The sequence below is a fragment of the Oryctolagus cuniculus genome, chromosome 5, assembly GCF_964237555.1.
Source record: "Oryctolagus cuniculus chromosome 5, mOryCun1.1, whole genome shotgun sequence".
Lineage (NCBI taxonomy): Eukaryota > Metazoa > Chordata > Mammalia > Lagomorpha > Leporidae > Oryctolagus > Oryctolagus cuniculus.
Genome location: NC_091436.1, coordinates 53,757,182 through 53,777,136, shown reverse-complemented (window position 1 = coordinate 53,777,136; position 19,955 = coordinate 53,757,182). Strand labels below are relative to the sequence as shown.

Below are 19,955 nucleotides of genomic sequence, written 5' to 3'. Positions count from 1 at the left end.
CTGGCGTTGCTATGGAGATAGGACGCTGCAACTTGCAAAGTAGTCAGGATCCAGAAATCACTCAGGGGATCCCAGCAAAGCTTCTGCTCTGCATTGCCTTCTACCACATCTTCATCCAGAAGACTTTTCCCCTTGACTTCTTCCATGGAAGACACGACCTCTCTGGAGCAAGAAAAAGAAAATAAAGAACAGGAGGAAGCAGAGAAGCCATGGGAAAGAAAGATACCATCTTCTTCCCAAGATTCTGAGCCTGCATCATCTGATCCCTGGGAAGTGGAACAGGGGCGGGAAATTGGACCTCCTCCCAAGAATAGCCCTCCTAGAAGCCCCCAGTCTAAAGACAGCACATATCTGGATGACCTCAGAACACCTGCGTCACCTTCCCATTCCTCTCCTCGGGAACTTTCTTTTATTCCTTCTGTCTTGGCTCTGGCAAAACAGAATCTTGCTATACCATCTCCCTCAGACAGGACCACTAATGAGATTCCTGAAGCTGGGAAACTTCATCCTGATCTGCTGGAACAACCATCTGATAAGAAAGAACCAACTCAACATCACTCAAGCCAACCAGAGGGAAACACCTGTCAGTTGCCCCAGCAACCCAAACCTCTCCTGCAGAGAATGAGGAATGTGAGCCATAATGACAAACCAAAAGGGCAGAGATTTGATGTATTTCAGGAGGAAGATTCTAACAGTAATTATGGTCTAGATCAGACTGAGCCAGGAGCCTCCGAAGCGGCCCCCAGCATGCTGGAAACTGCCATTCGGAATGCAAAGGCTTACCTACTGAAGACGAGCAGCAGGTCCGGCTTCAATGTGTGAGTTTCCAACAAATAAACAAAGATATGGTGTGTCTTTCTGTGTGTATGAGTGTGGTCCTGTGGGTAAACAAAAATGCATCTGAAAAGATTGCATTAGTAAAAGAGAGTAGGGGTGGGCATTGTAGTGCAGTTGGGTTAAGCCAAGGCTTGGGACAGCTGAATACCATAGAGTGTCAATAGAGTCCCAGGTCCTTTGCTTCTGATCCATCTTCCTCCTAACGTGCATAGGAAGGCAGTAGATTATGGCCCAAGTGCTTGGGTCTCTACCACCCACATGGGAGGTCCTGATGGAGTTCAGGGGCTCCTGGCTGAAGCCCAGCCCAGCCCCCACTGTTGTGGCCATCTGAGGAGGGAACCAGCAGATGAAAGGTCTCAGTCTCTCTCTCTCTCTCTCTCTCTCTCCCTCTCTCTCTCTCTCCCTCTCCCTCTCCCTCTGTCTCTGTCTCTGTCTCTCTGCCTTTCAAATAAGTAAATAAATCTTGGGACAAAGGGAGAATTACTGACAACTCTGCCACCCAAGACCCAAAACAAGTCACTGGTGGGGATTCTTTTGGTTCCTCAAAGACTCTAAGCACACAGAAATAAAACTTAGTAATTATGGAATCTCAGACTTCAAAGAGATCATAAAGATAATGGAGTTCAAGCATACTGAAGGGATGCTTGAAAAGAATAATTATCTACCACTGGCAGGGAGTTTGAGCATTCTGTAATTTGCATGGCTAGATCTTTTTCCATCCAGGCTGGTGCTGGAATGACCAAACATCTCAGTTTACCTGGACTATCCTGATTTGAATACTGAAAGTTGTGTATCCTAGAAACCCCTCAGGATCTCTGTGAAACCTCAGTGGAAAGAAAGGGCCATCAGAGAAGGAGGTACTCTTCTCTGAATGGAGGAGAGAACATCCACTTTGCTTATGGCTGTGTCCAAATACAATGGAGTCTATGGTCACAAAAAGCTGCCATAGCCTTGGCAGCCCATGGCAAGAGCCTCAGGAGATCACTGATGTCATAAATAAGAGTGTTAATTGTTAAAGGAACAACAGAAGTCACTGTGCACTTCCTCCCCATATTGGACCCCGGTCCTTAATGAGTTATACTATGAGAATCGACTGCAAATCTTGTTCTCAAACTTTATATGTAGCATGTGTTGGCGGGGGGGGGGGGATGCAAATTGTTGAAATCTATGCCTAACGTGGAGTTGGTCCTCTGTATATATATAAAGTCAAACTAAAAATTAACCATAATGAAGAAGGTGATGGGAGAGGGAGAGGGAGGTGTGATGGGAGTTGAGGGGGAGAGGGTAGGTGTGGGGGAAATAACCACTGTATTCCTAAAGTTGTATCTATGAAAAAATATATTCATTAAATAAAAACTTTTAAAAAAGAAACCCCTCAGTCCTGCACAAACTATGAAATTTAGTCATTATTCAGGCAACTCAGAACATATGACATTTTATACAGATTTCTCTTAAACTGTGGTGAGCAATGGTTCAGGTATGTCCTAGCTATCCAATTACAGCTTTACTTTCAAAACTCATGACAATATAGATTTTTAGAGATTCTTGCTTTCAGGGTTACACAGTCAAGGAGTCAACAGATTTTTAGGGTTAGAAGGGACTTTAGAAAACATCAAATCAAGTAGTTGTTTTTTTTATAATCAGTAGACTGAATCATGGAGAATTTACTTTGCTCAAATCCTGGGCTCCCAGTACTCACTGGCTTGCACCTCTCCCTCTATGACTGTGCTCCAGTGACATGGCCTAGGCAGTACACGAGCTGTTTTCTCTGCCCAGTGGGCTTCTTTCTCAAGTCTTTGCCTGACTGGCTCAGCTTCCATGAAACTCTATTATAACAGCCTGTGCTTCACTCTGATAGCACTCAGCATTTTTTATGTAGCTATATTTACAGACATATTTTATGGTCAGACTCTCTTACTAGACAACAGGCCCTAAGAGCACAGAGACCATTTAGATTTTGTACACTACTACACATTTAGTGCCTAACAAAGTGTTATAAACTCTTTGTTGAATAATCATGAATGGATGTATGAATAAATGAAGGGCAGCACAGGAGCTACAATCCACACCTCTGATTCTACTTCAGTTATCACCATATCTGCTGATAAGCCTGATAAAACAGTAAATACTAATTGATGCCCACAGAATACACACAATGACAAATGTTTGAAGCTATAACTAGTCCTTAATAAATATGAGATACAAATGTAAGGTGTAATGAATGAAAAAACAATATTTGACAAGAGAAGTCACTCACTAAATATGAAATTGGATGATTTAAAATGTTTTATGTGATATTATTTTAAATTACTATTTACTTAAACATTAAGAATGTGCTATTTGTGGATTCTACTTGAAGTTCTGATATAAACTTCTTTTCATAATGCTTTTGATTAAATAACAAGAATAGATTTATAAACTTTGTTTAAATTGCAAAATAGCTCATGTAAATACTTGTGAGTTCATTAACAATTTAAACAAAAACAGAAAATTACTGAGTTATTATTGGCTTTGTTCAAATATCTAAACATAATTTTATTTTCAAATGCTGTATCTGAGATAATAAACTATTTTATAATGTACACTGCTATGTTTTAAATATTTTAAAGCCTTCAGTTAAAAACTGCTTAGTACAAGATGACTTTAACTGCATCTCTTCAATGCAGCTCTAATTTGACATCTCTAAAAGCTATTTTTCGTGGCTATTGAAACAATTTTTGACCAACATACAGAATCTGATAATGGTTTTTTACAAAAAAACATACAGGAAATAATTTCTTCTTCCTTCTATATCTTTTAATACCATTCTATCAAAACAATTTATTAATCCTGTATAATAAAAATTGTAATCCTGAATTAAATCTAATAAACATATTCAATATTTGACAAAAAGGCATTTTCATATGTGAACTTAAGACATTTATAAAATATCTAGAATGGAAATTTATGAATAACCACATAATATACGTTATAAAAATAATGTCAAACATGGCCACTATTGGAATCAAATCCTTTAATTATAAACTCAACTATTGCTTGATATTTTCAGTCTGGAACCTTCTCCATTAGTTTCAGCACTGAGTAAATATTAAGAAAGCATGAGGGCCAGTGCTTTGTCGTAGCAGGTAAAGCTGCTGCCTGCAGTGCCAGCATCCCATATGGGCGCCAGTTCGAGTCTCGGCTGCTCCACTTCCAATCCAGCTCTCTGCTATTGTCTGGGAAAGCAGTGAAAAATGGCCCGAGTTCTTGGGCCCCTGCACCACGTGGGAGACCTGGAAGAAGTTCCTGGCTCCTAGTTTCGGATCAGCGAAGCTCTGGCCATTGCGGCCAGTTGGGGAGTTAACCAGCAGATGGAAGACACTTCTCTCCCTCTCTCTCTGCCTCTCCTTCTCTCTTTGTGTAACTCTCACTTTCCAATAAATAAATGAATCTTTAAAAAAAGTGAAAGCATGGTAAAATTTTTAAGAAACTGCCATTCAAAACAATTCTGTTTATTCTTAAGAATAACAATATTTGGAAAAAGTGTGATATATCCATCAAATATAATATTTTTAACTGTTCTTCACTTGTGTTGACCATGTAATCTACTTATGTTTTTCTGTGTTTTCTGTAACATTCCTAATGCCCACTAGATAAATACAGAAACTAAAGGGACAAAAAAAAACTCAGATCAGTTAATAAAGTAGGTGATTATTACACATATTTATTCTGTTTCACTTTATTATTTTTATATGCTCTTTCTATAGCCAATATGTTGACTTTTTATCATGAAGAGTTGTTGACTCATCAAATTCTCTTTAAGCATTTATTTATATGATTATGTGATTTTGTTCTTCATAATTTATTACATTTATTGATTTACAAATGTTGAACCATCCCTTGCCTCCCTAGGATAAATCACACTTGAATGTAATATATGATCTTTTTGATGTAATGCTGCATTCAGTTTGCTAATACTTTTTTGAGAATTTTTGTGTTTGTTCATTAAGGATATCAGCCTGTAACTTACTTTCTCTCTCTTTCTCTCTCTCTCTCTCTCTCACTCTCACTCTCACTCTCACTCTCTTTCTTCCTACTTTAAGATTTATTGATTTATTTGAAAGGCAGAGTTACAAAGATAAAGGGAGAGACACAGAGAGATTTTCATCTCCTGGTCCACTCTCCAAATAGCTGCAACAGTCCTAGGCTGGTTCAGGCTGAAGCCAAGAGCCTGGAATTCCATCCAGGTCTCCCATGCGGGTGGCAAGGGCTCAAACATTTGGGCCATATTCTATTGCATTCCCAGGCACATTAGCAGGGAAGTGGATCAGAAGTGGAGCAGCTAGGACTCAAACTGGCACTCATATGAGATGTCAGCATTGTAGGTAGTAGTTTCACCTGTTATGCCACAATGCTGACCCTCATAGCTTTATTTTTTGTATGTGTCTTTGGTTGTGTTATCAGAGTAATGTCAGCCTCATAAAAAGAGTTTAACAAAAGTCGATCTTATTCAAAATTTTGGACTAGTTTGAGAAGTACTGGAGTTAGTTTCCCTTTAAGTGTTTTGTAGATTTTAGTAGCAAAACCATCAAGTCCCATGCATTTCTCTGATGGAAAGCTTTTAGTTACTCCTTCAATCTCATTTCTTGTTATTGGTCCATTGATATTTTCTATATCTTGTTCGTTTAAGCTTGGTTTGTTGTATATACCAGGAATTTATAGTAGTTGAGGAGATGTATAACTACTCTAATTTTGGCCACAGTAGAACTCAATGCAATTGCTGAGTAGGAAATATATAACGTGTACACGACATCATAGTAGTATGCCAGTGTTTTCAGAATGATTACTCTAAAGTGAGGAGCAATGGTTTGGGTGAATGATTTGGGTGGTTAGTCTTTGAAGATGAAGGGTGTTTTAAGTTTTGTTTTTATTTTTTCCAGACATAAATGGGACATAACAAACAAAGGCTTTCATGTGGGACTTTAAAAATTTATTAAAGTAATTTATTAGATTTACTTCTCTGGGATAGGAAATGTAATTAAATAGATATAATTATCAGAAATGAAGTTTGTTGAGATAAAATACATACCCACCAGAGAGGCAATTTATGCATTTTCACATGGAATAGAATAATTTGTTTTCAACATGAGAGCACCTTGACTTCTTAAAAGTAAATTCACATTCTAAATTTGGTTTTTATGAAACCTTATAGGTCTAAAAAATAAAACTGAACTAAATAACTGGGCTAAAAAATAAAATGGAAAGGAAAAGAATAGATCTTAAGACAAAACCAACAGTTTAGAAGTCAAGTTGATTTTAGTAAGGGCAGGGAAAGATGAATGGAAAAGAGGTTAAGGTCAAAGGGTGAGAATTTAACAATAATGAGTTCTAAACATATACCCAAGAGATTTCAGTTTTAGATATAAAATCTGAAATATATCTGATTTGGAATATTTCCTGTTGCAACATATTTTTCTTTAATAACTTAAACATTTACATAATATTAGAGACATTTCCTAAGGAAATGGCATGGTAGAAACCACCATAAGCGTTTATACACTGAAAATCTCTGAAGACTTCAAGTTGTTGAAGTTCACTAAAATTCAGCTGAGTCTGGATGAAATGTTTTTTAGAAGCTCTTGCCATGTATGTTACTTGAAATGTTCTCTATTTGGGTAGATATGATCATCTTTCTAATGTGCTGACCAAGATATTAGATGAGCGTCCTGAAGATGCTGTTGACATCATTGAAAACATAAGCCAAGATGTGAAAATGGAACATTTTAATAAAAAATTAGATACACTCCAAAATGAGAATGAAATGCTTCCAACATATGAAATAGCAGAAAAACAAAAGGTTCTTTTTCTCCACGGACATTTGGAAGGAGCTGACCAAGAACTAGAAGAGGAAATAGTGAGTCACTACTATAAATTTTAATTGTTACATTAAAATTTAATTATTAGATTAAAATTGTTAGATGTTGGGATAAGTAAGTGTGGCCTTACATTCATACCAACTATCTTTCAGAGTTCCCTAAATAGTATGTGCATCTTATGTTTCTTAAATCTCTTCAAGGTCCCTCCAATAAACCTCATTTCACACCACTCAACTTTTTGCTTAGTGTTTTAATTTTTTCACATTATGTGTTAGCACCTTACAGGCCTTAGAAGTTTGTTCTAGGTTTATCCTTGATTTCAGGGAAAATGGCTTCTTCATTTTTATATCTTCCAAGATAATTGGTGAAGTCTGAACGTGTAACTATTTCTTGTTAAATATTTGTTCAACAATGAATAAATATCCAATAATTTTAAATTAGATTTTAAATCTATTTATCTGTTTTCCCTTCAATTTATTAGAAAATGTAAAAGTGCCTACAATGTTACTTGTATTCTCTACTAATGCAACCCCTTAAATAATTTCTTGATATTATGTATCATGTCAGTGATACATAATACAAAAGGAGGAATAAAAATACTTATTTTAATCTTGATTTACATCTTATTTTAGGATGTAAAGGAGTCAAACATTTTTTGTAAAACAAAGGTGTCAAACTTTGATTACTGAAAATAGTTATCAAATTCTAGCTATTAAATTATATTGAGTATAAGACTCAATGGTAAAAGGTAAATTTATTGAAACTACATTTATTGAAAATAAACTGAAATTCAGGAATTATAATTTGATCTAAATGCTGAAAGAAATGGCAAAAAGTGGTGAGATAGAAAGTAAGTAATGAGATGTATACAAAACAAGGGAGAAGCAAGTATTCCCTTTGTAAGAAAAACATTTAACTGCAGTATTTGTTTTCACAGGTAGAAAACTCTCTTCCAAATATAATGGAGTCAGCTTTTTATTTTGAACAAGCTGGAATTGGTTTGGGCACTGATGAGACTTACCGCATATTTCTTGCTTTCAAGCAACTCACTGACACCCACCCAATCCAAAGATGCCGTTTCTGGGGGAAAATCTTGGGTGTAGAAATGAATTATATTGTAGCTGAAGTGGAACTTCGTGAGGGGGAAGATGAAGAGGAGGTGGAAGAGGAAGATATGGCTGAAGAGAGGGACAACGGAGAAAGCGAAACTGATGAAGATGAGGAGGACGAATTACCAAAGTCTTTTTACAAGGCCCCACCAGTCATACCAAAAGAAGAAAGTAGAACAGGAGCCAATAAATATGTCTATTTTGTTTGCAATGAACCAGGAAGACCATGGGTGAAGTTACCATCAGTTACACCTGCGCAAATTGTTGTTGCAAGAAAAATTAAGAAATTTTTCACTGGGCGATTGGATGCTCCTATCATAAGCTACCCACCTTTCCCAGGAAATGAGAGCAATTACTTACGAGCACAGATTGCCCGAATTTCAGCAGGGACTCATGTCAGTCCTCTAGGATTCTACCAATTTAATGAAGAGGAAGGAGAGGAAGAGGAAGAGCCGGAAGGTGGGCGAGATAGCTTTGAGGAAAACCCTGACTTTGAAGGCATCCAAGTGACTGATCTAGTGGAATCTCTATCCAATTGGGTTCACCATGTACAGCATATTCTCCCTCAGGTATAGGCTTTCCATTTCTCGATCTCTCATCCAGTCAGCAAATATTTATTATTAAATTGTCCCTATAATGCACAAAGATATATAAAAGACAGGCCTTCAGATTCTAGACAGAGAGAGATAATTAAGGACAAAGTAAAACCACAGAGTATTGTATATATTGCCAAATGCCAAGGATATTCAAACATAGTTTAAATTTTCAAATGGTAAATAAAATAATAGGTTTATGGACTATTTGATAGCTGATACATAGATCTAGATGAATGCATATTCTGAAATTTTTCTATTTTTAATATAGACTGTAAATAGGTGTATTAATTTTAAATATTTATATATTTATAAAAATTTTATATATTTTAATTTTATAAATATAGGTAGATGCATTAATTATAAAGACAATTTTATTATATCTCTATAACACAAGGAACATTTTTGCATTGATTATAATAAAGTAATATAATAAAAACTATAATTATAATAAAAAAGCAAACAGTCCTATTGTGCCAATTGCTATTATCCATATATAGTAAATATATATCCTCATATTCAGTAATATTTATCCATATATCTACAACTCTGTAAAAAATTTTATTTCCCTTGTTTTATAGATGAAGAAAATTGAGGAGGGAACTTTAGGCCACATGAAAAAGGAAATATATCTCAGTAAGAGAGTCATTTGTGCGGCTGTGTAGACCCATAATCCATCTGCCTAACCACTCTATTATTCAATCTGCAAGGAGAAAATCATTGTTTTACTTTCATCTAAATAAGAGATACTCTTAGATATCTCTAGATAGGAACTAAATAGACAGTCATGGACTTAAAACCTCCACAAGTTACCTTTTTACTTCATTTTAAATTTTGTTGTTGTCTTTGTCATCATCATCATCATAATGGCTTTACCTGTTTCATCTATTTATTACAAACCAATAAAATGCATTTAACCATTTCTAGTAAGGTTTTGTGCATTTTAAAACATAGTGAGACTTCAAGTTCTGTGACTTCAAAAATTGGCAAATTCTTAAAATAAATAGTACAACACAACATTTTGCTTGAAATAACCTGGATCAATATAGTACTTGGTAAGTATATGTTGAATTAATGAAGATTGGTTAAATTCCCACACAATGAAATTTCATCCTGATAACTGCTTCAATCCAAATGAACATTCTGAGATTTTTAAAGTCCTTGTGAGATTTGTAAATGTTGCACCATTCATTCCCAGGGTCGCTGTAATTGGTTCAACCCTGTACAAAAGAATGAGGAGGAAGAGGAGGAAGATGAAGGAAAAGAAGAAGAAAAAGGAGAAGAGTCTGATTTTATAGAACAAGAGGTGGGACCTCCGCTTTTGACACCAATCTCTGAAGATACAGGTAATTTTACATAACTTTGGACATACAATATACTATGTAACATCCTATGTGCATTATATGGTAAAAACATGGGAGTTAGGAACCTCTAGGACTGGGTTTTGAGGAAGTAGTTAAGACGCTGGAAGCCTGGCATCCATACTGGAGTCCCTGGGTTCAAGTTTCAGCTTTGCTTCTGGTCTAGCTTCCTCTGTTCACCCTGGGGAACAGTAGTGATCGCTCAAGTATTTGGGTCCCTGACTCTCAAGAGGGGAGTCCCAGATTGAGTTCCAGGCTCCTGACTTTGGCATGGTCTAGACCCAGCAATGTGACCATTTAGGGAGTGAACCACTGGATGGAAAGTCGATCTCTCTCTCTCTCTCTCTGTGGATGGAATTTCTCTTTCTCTCTCCCTCCCTCCCTCAATCTCTGTTTCTCTTTCTCTCAAATAGATGAAATAATATTTTTTAAATTCTGAAAAGACATATCTTAAAAGTGAATAAGAGGCCGGTGCCGCAGCTCAATAGGCTAATCCTCCACCTAGCGGCGCCGGCACACCGGGTTCTAGTCCCGGTCGGGGCGCTGGATTCTGTCCCAGTTGCCCCTCTTCCAGGCCAGCTCTCTGCTGTGGCCTGGGAAGGCAGTGGAGGATGGCCCAAGTGCTTGGGCCCTGCACCCCAGGGGAGACCAGGAGAAGCACCTGGCTCCTGCCTTCGGATCAGCACGGTGCGCCGGCCACAGCGCTCCACCCGTGGTGGCCATTGGAGGGTGAACCAATGGCAAAGGAAGACCTTTCTCTCTGTCTCTCTCTCTCACTGTCCACTCTGCCTGTCCAAAAAAAAAAAAAAAAAAAAGTGAATAGGAGCCACAGTTTCATCTCAATTCCCCTTCATCTGTTCTGGCATGGTGATGGTGGGCAATAAAAAATGTGGCTAGCCATCACAGCATTATCTGACAGAGGCTGAAGAACAATACAGGGAGATAATATGGTTATTACTCTTACTGCAAATGCTGACAGTTATACGTTATTTGTATCTTGAATGGTGCAGCTCACATGGCATAGTGATAGTTAAAAATCACGTGATATTGGGTTTTGCTTTTTGTTAAACCTAGTCTTGTCCCCATATTTTTGTCTCTTCCTAGTCTGTTTTAGAGGGAAAATTGTGCCTGTAACTTTCAATCTCTTTAATAATGACTTGACCTTTATCTATTTGAATATTACATCCCCTACACCAAAACCCCTTTTTCTCTTAATAAAACTTTTCTCTGTTGCAAAAATGGATACTCGTATATTTCATGGTGTCAAAACATTGATACTCTTCTGCCTTTGTGCTAAGCTGCCATTTTAACTTTCCTTTTTCTAAAAACAATTATTTGAGAGGCAGAGAGAGATTTCCCATCCTCTTGATTCACTCTCTAAATGCCTGCAGCAGCCAGGACTAGCCAGGCTGAAGCCAAGAGGTGGAAACTCAGTCTCCCATGTGGGTAGCAGGAACCCAGGTACTTGTGCTATCATCTGCGGCTTCCCAAGGACAGCAGCAGCAAGTGGCTTTAGTCAGGAGCCAGAGCTAGAACTCAAACTTACATTCTGATGTGGGATGGGAGTGTGTAAATCACTAGGCTAAATATACTCTCCATCTTTTCTTTCTGTATCAAATGTGTTTTATTAAAAGTTTTTTTGTTATATAGTGAATTAGTGTCTATTTAGGATTTGCACTTTTGAATTTCTCTTTGGTTTCCAGAGATTCAAACTATACCTCCTTGGACTACACGGCTGTCCTCAAATCTCATCCCACAATATGCTATTGCAGTCCTTCGATCCAACCTTTGGCCTGGAGCATATGCTTTTTCCAATGGAAAGTAAGTATTTGATCACTTATAAAGCAATTATATTGACTATTCAAGCTCCGGAAATTCTAAGCTATCACCAGACTTTTAAGCTATTATTATAATTGACCTTTGGCATATTAGGTATGTGTGGCTTAAGATTTCTTAAAACATCTATTATACAGTAAAGCAACAAATTCAGGACATGAGAGTGATTCAGACTTGACCTGTTTTATCTTCATTATCCAATTAACTGGGATAAATATGGCTTTTCATCTATAATTATTTGTGCAATTGGTTTATTTACTTACTTGGTAGATTAATGGAAGCAATTCTAAGAAGTGTTTAAATCTTAGATCACTTTTGTTGGACATCTTGATAAAATAATTTACAATATGGCCTCTTTGAGCTATCACTTTGAAGGGAATGAAGATCAAGAGCATACTACATCCTTATATTCCTCCCCTGGAACATGTATTTTCTTTGTCTTCTGCTCCCATTTCTTTCCTAATAACCCAGTGTCAGAAGCTCAACTGAGCTGGAGACAGCTGGCCTGCTGGGTGTCAGAGTAGCCATTAAAGCAACTACAAGCCAAAAATGCATTATCCTCCAATCATTTCCTATGATTGTTTATGCAAGAAAAAGCACCAACTTTGCCCCATTCCATTCTCCCCCATGGAATGGGCCACCAGAGGGTCAGTTCAACCAGCACAGGCGTAGGTGTCACTGATGTGAGGCTCATGGAGTTTTAAGGACCTGGAGGCAGGGAAGGGTAGAAGGACTCGAAGTTGAAAGTACTTGAGTCTGTGGGGAAGAGATGCCTGAAGGCCTCTGCTGAAGCATCAGGTGAAGAGACGCAGAAATGAAGCATCTGGGCTAAGAATGCAAATAGACAAAGAGCCTGACCAGCCAAAGTCCTTGACAGAAACTCCTCTTAGAGATCTTGGAGATGGCAATCCATTGACTTCATCAATGGTGTGAGAAAGGCAGGGTTCCCTGGGGAGGCCTACCAGGCCAAACTTATGGTAAGGCTGAAAACTAACACAAAGGTTTTTTTTTTTTTTAATTTTTAAGATTTATTTATTTATTTAAGATACAGAGTTAGAAAGAGAGGAAGAGACAGAGAGAGCTCTTCCATCTGTTGGCTCATTCCCCAAATGGCCACAACAGCTGGAGTTGGGCTGATCCAAAGCCAGAAACCAGGAGCTTCTTCTGAGTCTCTGATGTGGGTATAGGGGCCCAGGCACATGGGCCATCTTCTACCGCATTCCCGGGCCATGGCAGAGAGCTGGATTGGAAGTAGAGCAGCTAGGACTGAAACTGGCACCCATACGGGATGCCAGCATTACAGGCAGAGGCTTAGCCTACTACTCCTTGGTGCTACAGCCTAACACATAGGTTTTTAACCACAAGCCCAACTCCTCACCCAGGAAATGATTGCTGCACTAGTAACTCTTAAATCTTTCTAACTGTGGAAAGTAGCAACTTTTTTCCTCCTTAAAAATGGTTAAATGGTCAAAGCCTTAACTTGGGTTCTAGGTGTAGGGTACATTTTGAAGGGGTTTGATCTTTCTTTTCTTTTCTCAGTGTAAGCAGGTTGAATCAAAAATATTTCCATGGTAGAAGAATCCCAGAGGGAGAGGCAGGTTGTTAGCCTAACAGTTAATACACTGAGAATCCCATGTACCACATTAAGTACCTCAGTTCCGATTCTTGGCTCTGGATCCAGCTTCCAGCTAATACAGTTCCTGGGAGGCAGGGGAGATGGCCACCCACTGAGACACTTGGCTTTCACTCTGGATTGCAGGGATCTCGGGAGTGAACTAACGGATGGGAGCTCGTTCTCTGGATCTATTTCTCTGCTTTCAAATAAACACCTAAATAATTGAGGAATACTTCAAATCCAAATTTTAAATGTATTTTTTTTTAATTATGGTGTTATAATATCATAAGCATGGGAGGAGGCAAGATGGCGGAATAGGAAGGGAGCACACTGATAGTCCGGGAAGAGACAGTTTAATAAAAGTGGAGATACTGCAGGTTCAAGGAAGAGTAGGGCAGGAAACAGCAGAAGAAACTCTTCTGGAACGCGTGATTCACAGTGGACCTGCGTGGAGAGGATGGGAGCCCACAGTTCGGGACACCAGTGGCAGACTCAACACACCAGCGCTGGAACGCGAGGTGAGCCGAACCTAAATAGCCCGAGACACCGGCAGGCAAGCGGAGAGAGGAGACTAGAGGGAACGACCCCCGGGGGGGGAAAAGTTCACCAGGCTAACTGGAAGAGAGAGAGAGAAAAAAAAAAGGTGACTGGTACGGACATGGGTTTCTCTCCGCTCACCTCTCAAGGGCGAGCAAGACAAAGAGCAGGCGCCATCTTGGACATACGTCATAAGCAGAGCAACCTCAGGTCTGCACCGGCCCTGAGCCTAGCAGAAAAACCTGACTCTGGGTGGGGCGAATTAACAGATTAGGACCTAGTAAATTTGTGGTGCTACTGAACTGAGACTGTGAAAAAAAGAGACGGTGGGGGAGAGAACTCACAGAATTCACGTGAGTACTCTTCAGAGACGCTACAATTCCATAACTTTGGCAACCCAGTGGGAGACTGAAGGAGAATTTGAGCCCACTCTGAGGGCAGAACAGACTCCCTGTGTGGTCCTTGGTAAAGAGCTTCTGATCTCTGGCTCCTGTGGGTATATCATTTGCCTGCTAACTACCTCCAACTTTGTTCAGCTGTGCAGAATTGCTTCCCTTTTGAAACAAAAAGAGAGAGAGAGAGAGAGAGATCTACCACGCCTAACCTGGGAGTGTCACCTTTGGCACACTAAACAGAGCTCTCAAGCCACACCCATCTCAAGCCTCTAAGGCTCCATCAAAAACAGACAGTCCACTTAATCTAGAGTCATAGTATAACAAGAAAAAGCACCACAGTGAAGAAACCAAATATCTCCAATATGCCAAACAACAAACGCAAAAACTGAGATAATAGAAACAAGGAAGTCACAATGACGCCCCCAAATGAAATAGACACCCCAATTCAAGATTATGAAGATGATGAGATAGAAGAAATGCAAGAAGCCGATCTCAAAAAATTGATAAGAACATTAACAAATTCTCAAAAACAAATTCTTGAACTACAGAAATCCTTAATGGACAAGATAGAAAATCTCTCTCGTGAAAATGAAATATTAAGGAGGAATCAAAATGAAACGAAACAACTAGTACAACAGGAAACTGTGATAGTGACGAGAAATCATAATGAAGTGAAGAATTCAATAGATCAAATGAAAAACACAATAGAGAGCCTTACAATCAGAATGGGTGAAGCAGAAGAGAGAATATCGGACTTAGAAGACAGAGAACAGGAAAGGATACAGTCAGACCAAAGAAAAGAAGAGGAAATTAGAAATCTAAAACATATTGTCAGGAATCTGCAGGATACTATTAAAAAACCCAACATTCGGGTTCGAGGAGTTCCTGAAGGCATGGAGAGGGAGAAAGGATTAGAAGGCCTTTTTAGTGAGATATTAGCAGAAAATTTCCCAGGTTTGGAGAAGGACAGAGACATCCTAGTACAGGAAGCTCACAGAACCCCTAATAAACACGACCAAAAGAGATCCTCACCACGACACGTTGTAATTAAACTTACCACAGTGAAACATAAAGAAAAGATCCTAAAATGTGCAAGAGAGAAATGTCAGATTACTCTCAGAGGATCTCCAATCAGACTCACAGCTGACTTCTCATCAGAAACCCTACAAGCTAGGAGGGAATGGCGAGATATAGCCCAGGTACTAAGAGAGAACAACTGCCAGCCCAGAATATTATATCCTGCAAAGCTATCATTTGTGAATGAAGGTGAAATAAAGAACTTTCATAGCAAACAGCAATTGAAAGAATTTGTTGCCACTTGTCCATCCCTGCAAAAGATGCTTAAAGATGTGTTGCACACAGAAACACAGAAACACGGTCATCAATATGAAAGAAGGTAAAGGAAGGAAACCTCACAGCAAAAGATCACAGGGAATTCAAAGCATATATTAGAACTTATCTTTGGCAAATGGCAGGGCAAAGTTACCACTTATCATTAGTCACATTGAACGTTAATGGCCTGAACTGTCCAGTTAAAAGACACCGATTGGCTGATTGGCTTAAGGAACAAAACCCATCTATTTGCTGCTTACAAGAAACACATCTTTCCAACAAAGATGCATACAGACTGAAAGTGAAAGGCTGGAAAAAGATATACCATGCCAACAGAAATGAAAAAAGAGCGGGCGTAGCCATCTTAATATCGGACAACATAAACTTTACCACAAAAACTGTTAAGAGAGACAAAGAGGGACACTATATCATGATTAAGGGATCAATTCAACAGGAAGATATAACAATTATCAATGTATATGCACCTAACTACAGGGCACCAGTTTATCTAAAAGGTTTATTAACGGACTTAAAGGGAGACTTAGACCCCAATACAGTAGTACTGGGGGACTTCAATACTCCACTCTCAGAAATAGACAGATCAATAGGACAGAAGATCAACAAGGATACAGTAGATTTAAACGACACTATAGCCCAAATGGATCTAACAGATATATACAGAACTTTCAATCCTACAGCTAAAGATTTTACATTCTTCTCAGCAGTACATGGAACCTTCTCTAGGATTGACCACATACTAGGCCATAAAGCAAGTCTCAGCAAATTCAAAAGAATTTGAATCATACCATGCAGCTTCTCAGACCATAAAGGAATGAAGTTGGAAATTAGCAACTCAGGAATCCCTAGAGCATACACAAAAACATGGAGATTGAACAACACGCTCCTGAATGAACAATGGGTCATAGAAGAACTTAAAAGAGAAATCAAAAATTTTCTGGAAGTAAATGAGGAAAACAGCACAACATACCTAAACTGATGCCATAAACAGGAGTGTCAATTTGTAAAGTCTACAACAGGAGTCACTGTGCACTTACTCCTCATGTAGGATCTCTGTCCTTAATGTGCTGTACATTGAGATTTAATGCTATAACGAGTACTCAAACAGTATATTTCACTTTGTGTTTCTATGGGGGTGCAAACTGTTGAAATCTTTACTTAATGTATACTAAACTGATCTTCTGTAAAAAAAAAAAAGAAATTATAAATTCCCAACTTGACTCTCACTGGGATTAAACATGACAATAGGTCTGATCTGATTTCATCATCATTTAAAAAATCATCTATTATTTTTCACTTTATGTTTCTGTGTGGGAGCAAACTGTTGAAATCTTTACTTAATGTATGCTAAACTGATCTTCTGTATATAAAGAGAATAGAAAATGAATCTTGATGTGAATGGAAGAGGAGAGGGAGTGGGAAAGGGGAGGGTTGTGGGTGGGAGGGACGTTATGGGGGGGAAGCCATTGTAATCCATAAGCCATACTTTGGAAATTTATATTCATTAAATAAAAGTTAAAAAAAAAAGTTAAAAAAAATGTCATAAGCACTTTGTAATTACAGAATGGTCAATATTTCTCACTGAAAATTAAATGATTTTTTTTCTTATAGGAAGTTTGAAAATTTCTACATAGGCTGGGGCCATAAGTATAGTGTAGACAATTATACACCCCCAGTTCCACCGCCAGTTCATCTAGAGTACTCCAGTGGCCCAGAAATTACAGAAATGGATGATCCCAGCGTGGAACAGGAGCAGGCTTTCAAAGCTGCACAAGAAGCAGCTGCACTTGCATCTGAAGAGAACGAAGAAACTGAGGAAGATGAGGATGAGGAAGATGACTATGACTAAGAATAGAACTGGCCTGACTGCAAACTGTGCGGGTTCTTGCTAATTTTCTCACGGTCTAATAGGCACTTCCTTTTTTGTTACTGCCATGTCAGTATCCCAGACATTACAGGCACCAGTTCCTATCCTGGCTGCTCCACTTCTGATCCAGCTCCCCCTAGTGGCCTGGGAAAAGCAGTAGAAAATGGCCGAAGTGTTTGGGCCCCAGCACCTATGTGGGAGACCCAGATGAAGCTCCTGGCTCCTGTCTTCAGCCTGGCACAGCACTGGCATTGTGGCCAGTTGAGGAGTGAGCCAGAAGATGAAAGAAACCCCCTCTCTGTCTCTGTAACCTGATTTTCAAATAAATAAATTTTAAAAAGGATAGAAGACAGGGAGAGAGGGAGGGAGGGTGGGAAGGAGGAAGAAATGCCTTCTCCAGCATCTGAATTTTGGACATTCTACCATGGCTACTTATCACAATGTTCCTGCCATAAGTCAGACCATCTCTAGACTCCAGAATTGCCTTGGTTCAAGCCCAGTTCTCTAGTTACCCACAGGTTCTGAGAACTTCTGATAATATTTTAATGAACTCCCTTCTCCTTACATTGGCCCAAGTATAATTCCTGCTTGCAACAATGCACAGCATTGTCAATTAGAATCTAGACTCCTTCCTGCAGGACATATTAAACACAAGAGACTAAATCACAGTTGCATAGTTAGTATAAACATTTAACAAAAACAAATCCTTGCTTTTTAGAAATATGCCTGCTAAATAAATATAAAGGTAATTTCTAAGTAGTGAGGAGGGAATTTTTAAAAATATGTTCTCTAACAGAAACAGCCAAATATTAGAGTGGTAAGAGCTTGGAAGTGAGACAGCTTAGTTTCCCATCCTGGCTCACATTCACTGGGAGGGAGCAGTAACTAACCTTTCAGAGCTTCTGCTGCCTACTGGGGCTAATAACAGTGCTTGTCTCACAGAACTATTTTGAAGATTAAGCTAATTAATACACATAAAATACTAAGAGTACCTCCCATCAGTAAAGGCCTGGTACATAATTAGCTTATAACTATAATACAAAACCAGTTTATGAAACATGGAATAAAAAACAAACCCACAATGCAAACAAGAGATTTTATTGAAGGAATTACTAAACAGTGAAGTATTAAAGATATATTTTAATTAATCTAGGCAATTTAGAAATTAAATTATATTTAAATCCTTGGAGAATTCATAGATTTAATAGTTATATTAAGGAGTTCAATATTTGAATTTGAAGAACACGGTATAATTCCACAGTTGCTAAAATGCTTAATTCTTCAAGGAATCTTCTCTGCTGTAAAGACTTGAGAAGCTTGTCTCCTGGCCTTGAAAAGGAATTTCAAAAAACATTAATTGTCATCTAGAAGTCAATTAGTTAGAACGTTACCATCCTAACATTACCATTCTCATATAAAATATAAAATCTGGAACTATTTCAAAATAATGAAAATCTTAAAGGAAAATTATAGCTTCAAACACTTATAAAATTAGGAATAAACATCCTTAAAGTGAGTCATAAAGAAATTAAACAAAATTTTGGAAGTGGAGCAGCCGGGACTCAATCTGGTGCCTGTATGGGATGCTGACACCGTAGGCGGCAGCTTTACTTTCTACACCACATTGCCAGCCCCAGCTAATTTGCTTGAAGGTTCTGTGCTTATAGCCTTGTCTCACTCAGTCCCTCTATATTTTTATCTATCTCCCTCTGACTTTGAGCCAGGATTCTTTACCTTGGCTCATTATTTCATTAAAAAGTGAAATTTCCCTTTTTAATTTAATCCTGTTGTCTTTTTCTGAAATTTATGCAATCTGTTAATGTGGTGTATCACATTGATTGTTTTGCACACATTAAACCATCCCTGCATACCAGAGATAAATCCCACTTGGTCTGGGTGGATGATCTTTCTGATGTGCTGTTGGATTCTATTGGCTAGAATTTGAGGATTCTTGTGTCTAAGTTCATCAGGGAAACTGGTCTGTAATTCACTTTCTTTGCTGCATCTTTTTCGGTTTTAGGAATTAAAGTGATGCTGGCTTTGTAGAAAGAATTTGGGAGAATTCCCTCCCTATCAATTATTTTGTATAGATTGAGAGAATATAGTTAGTTCTTCTTTCAATGTCTGGTAGAGGGGCTGGCGCTGTGGCGCAGTGGGTTAATGCCCTGGCCTGAGGCACTGGCATTCCATATGGGTGCGGTTTCGAGACCCAGCTGCTCCACTTCCAATCCAGCTCTCTGCTATGGCCTGGGAAAGCAGTAGAAGATGGCCCAAGTGGTTGGGCCCCTACACCCCGTGGGAGACCCAGAAGCTCCTGCCTTCGGATTGGCATAACTCCAGCCGTTGCAGCCCATTGGGGAGTGAACCAGTGGATGGAAGACATCTCTCTCTCTCTCTGCGCCTCTCTTTCTCTCTCTGTGTAATTCTTTCAAATAAATAAATAAATCTAAATGCTAAACTGATCTTCTGTATATAAAGAGAATCGAAAATGAATCTTGATGTGAATGGAAGGGGAAAGGGAGTGGGAAAGGGGAGGGTTGCGGGTGGGAGGGACGTTATGGGGGGCAAGCCATTGTAATCCATAAGCTGTACTTTGGAAA

At 38.7% G+C, this 19,955-nt stretch overlaps 2 protein-coding genes across 7 annotated transcripts in view; one reads left to right on the top strand and one right to left on the bottom strand.

Annotated features, from left to right (window-relative positions):
- The first annotated feature begins 17 nt into the window (after window positions 1-17).
- RSPH4A (radial spoke head component 4A) lies at window positions 18-19,806 on the top strand. Of its 2 annotated transcripts, XM_002714760.5 has the most exons (6): window positions 18-818; window positions 6,496-6,730; window positions 7,630-8,370; window positions 9,593-9,740; window positions 11,459-11,576; window positions 17,100-19,806. In XM_002714760.5, the coding sequence occupies exons 1-6, from the start codon at window positions 145-147 to the stop codon at window positions 17,335-17,337; spliced, it is 2,154 nt and encodes a 717-aa protein (XP_002714806.2). In that variant the 5' UTR covers window positions 18-144; the 3' UTR covers window positions 17,338-19,806. The 2 variants fall into 2 exon arrangements, with proteins under 2 accessions (XP_002714806.2, XP_008261632.2); XM_008263410.4 differs by lacking the exon at window positions 9,593-9,740 and having other exon boundaries at window positions 17,100-17,265.
- The window catches only part of ZUP1 (zinc finger containing ubiquitin peptidase 1), a 34,836-nt gene continuing 33,318 nt past the window's right edge, over window positions 18,438-19,955 (bottom strand). For all 5 annotated transcript variants that reach the window (XR_011388560.1, XM_008263412.4, XM_008263413.4 and 2 more), the window contains one exon: window positions 18,438-18,684. Coding sequence is in view for 4 of the 5 variants with exons in the window: in XM_008263412.4 (XP_008261634.1) it covers window positions 18,637-18,684 (48 nt within the window). In the remaining variant the exon portion in view is untranslated. The remainder of the gene's footprint in view (window positions 18,685-19,955) is intronic.

Coding starts and splice junctions, on each gene's coding strand:
- RSPH4A (XM_002714760.5), top strand. CDS start 145: ATGGAAGACACGACCTCTCTGGAGCAAGAAAAAGAAAATAAAGAACAG. Junction 9,741..11,458: donor ACCAATCTCTGAAGATACAG/GTAATTTTACAT, acceptor TTTGGTTTCCAG/AGATTCAAACTATACCTCCT. Junction 11,577..17,099: donor TATGCTTTTTCCAATGGAAA/GTAAGTATTTGA, acceptor TTTTTCTTATAG/GAAGTTTGAAAATTTCTACA.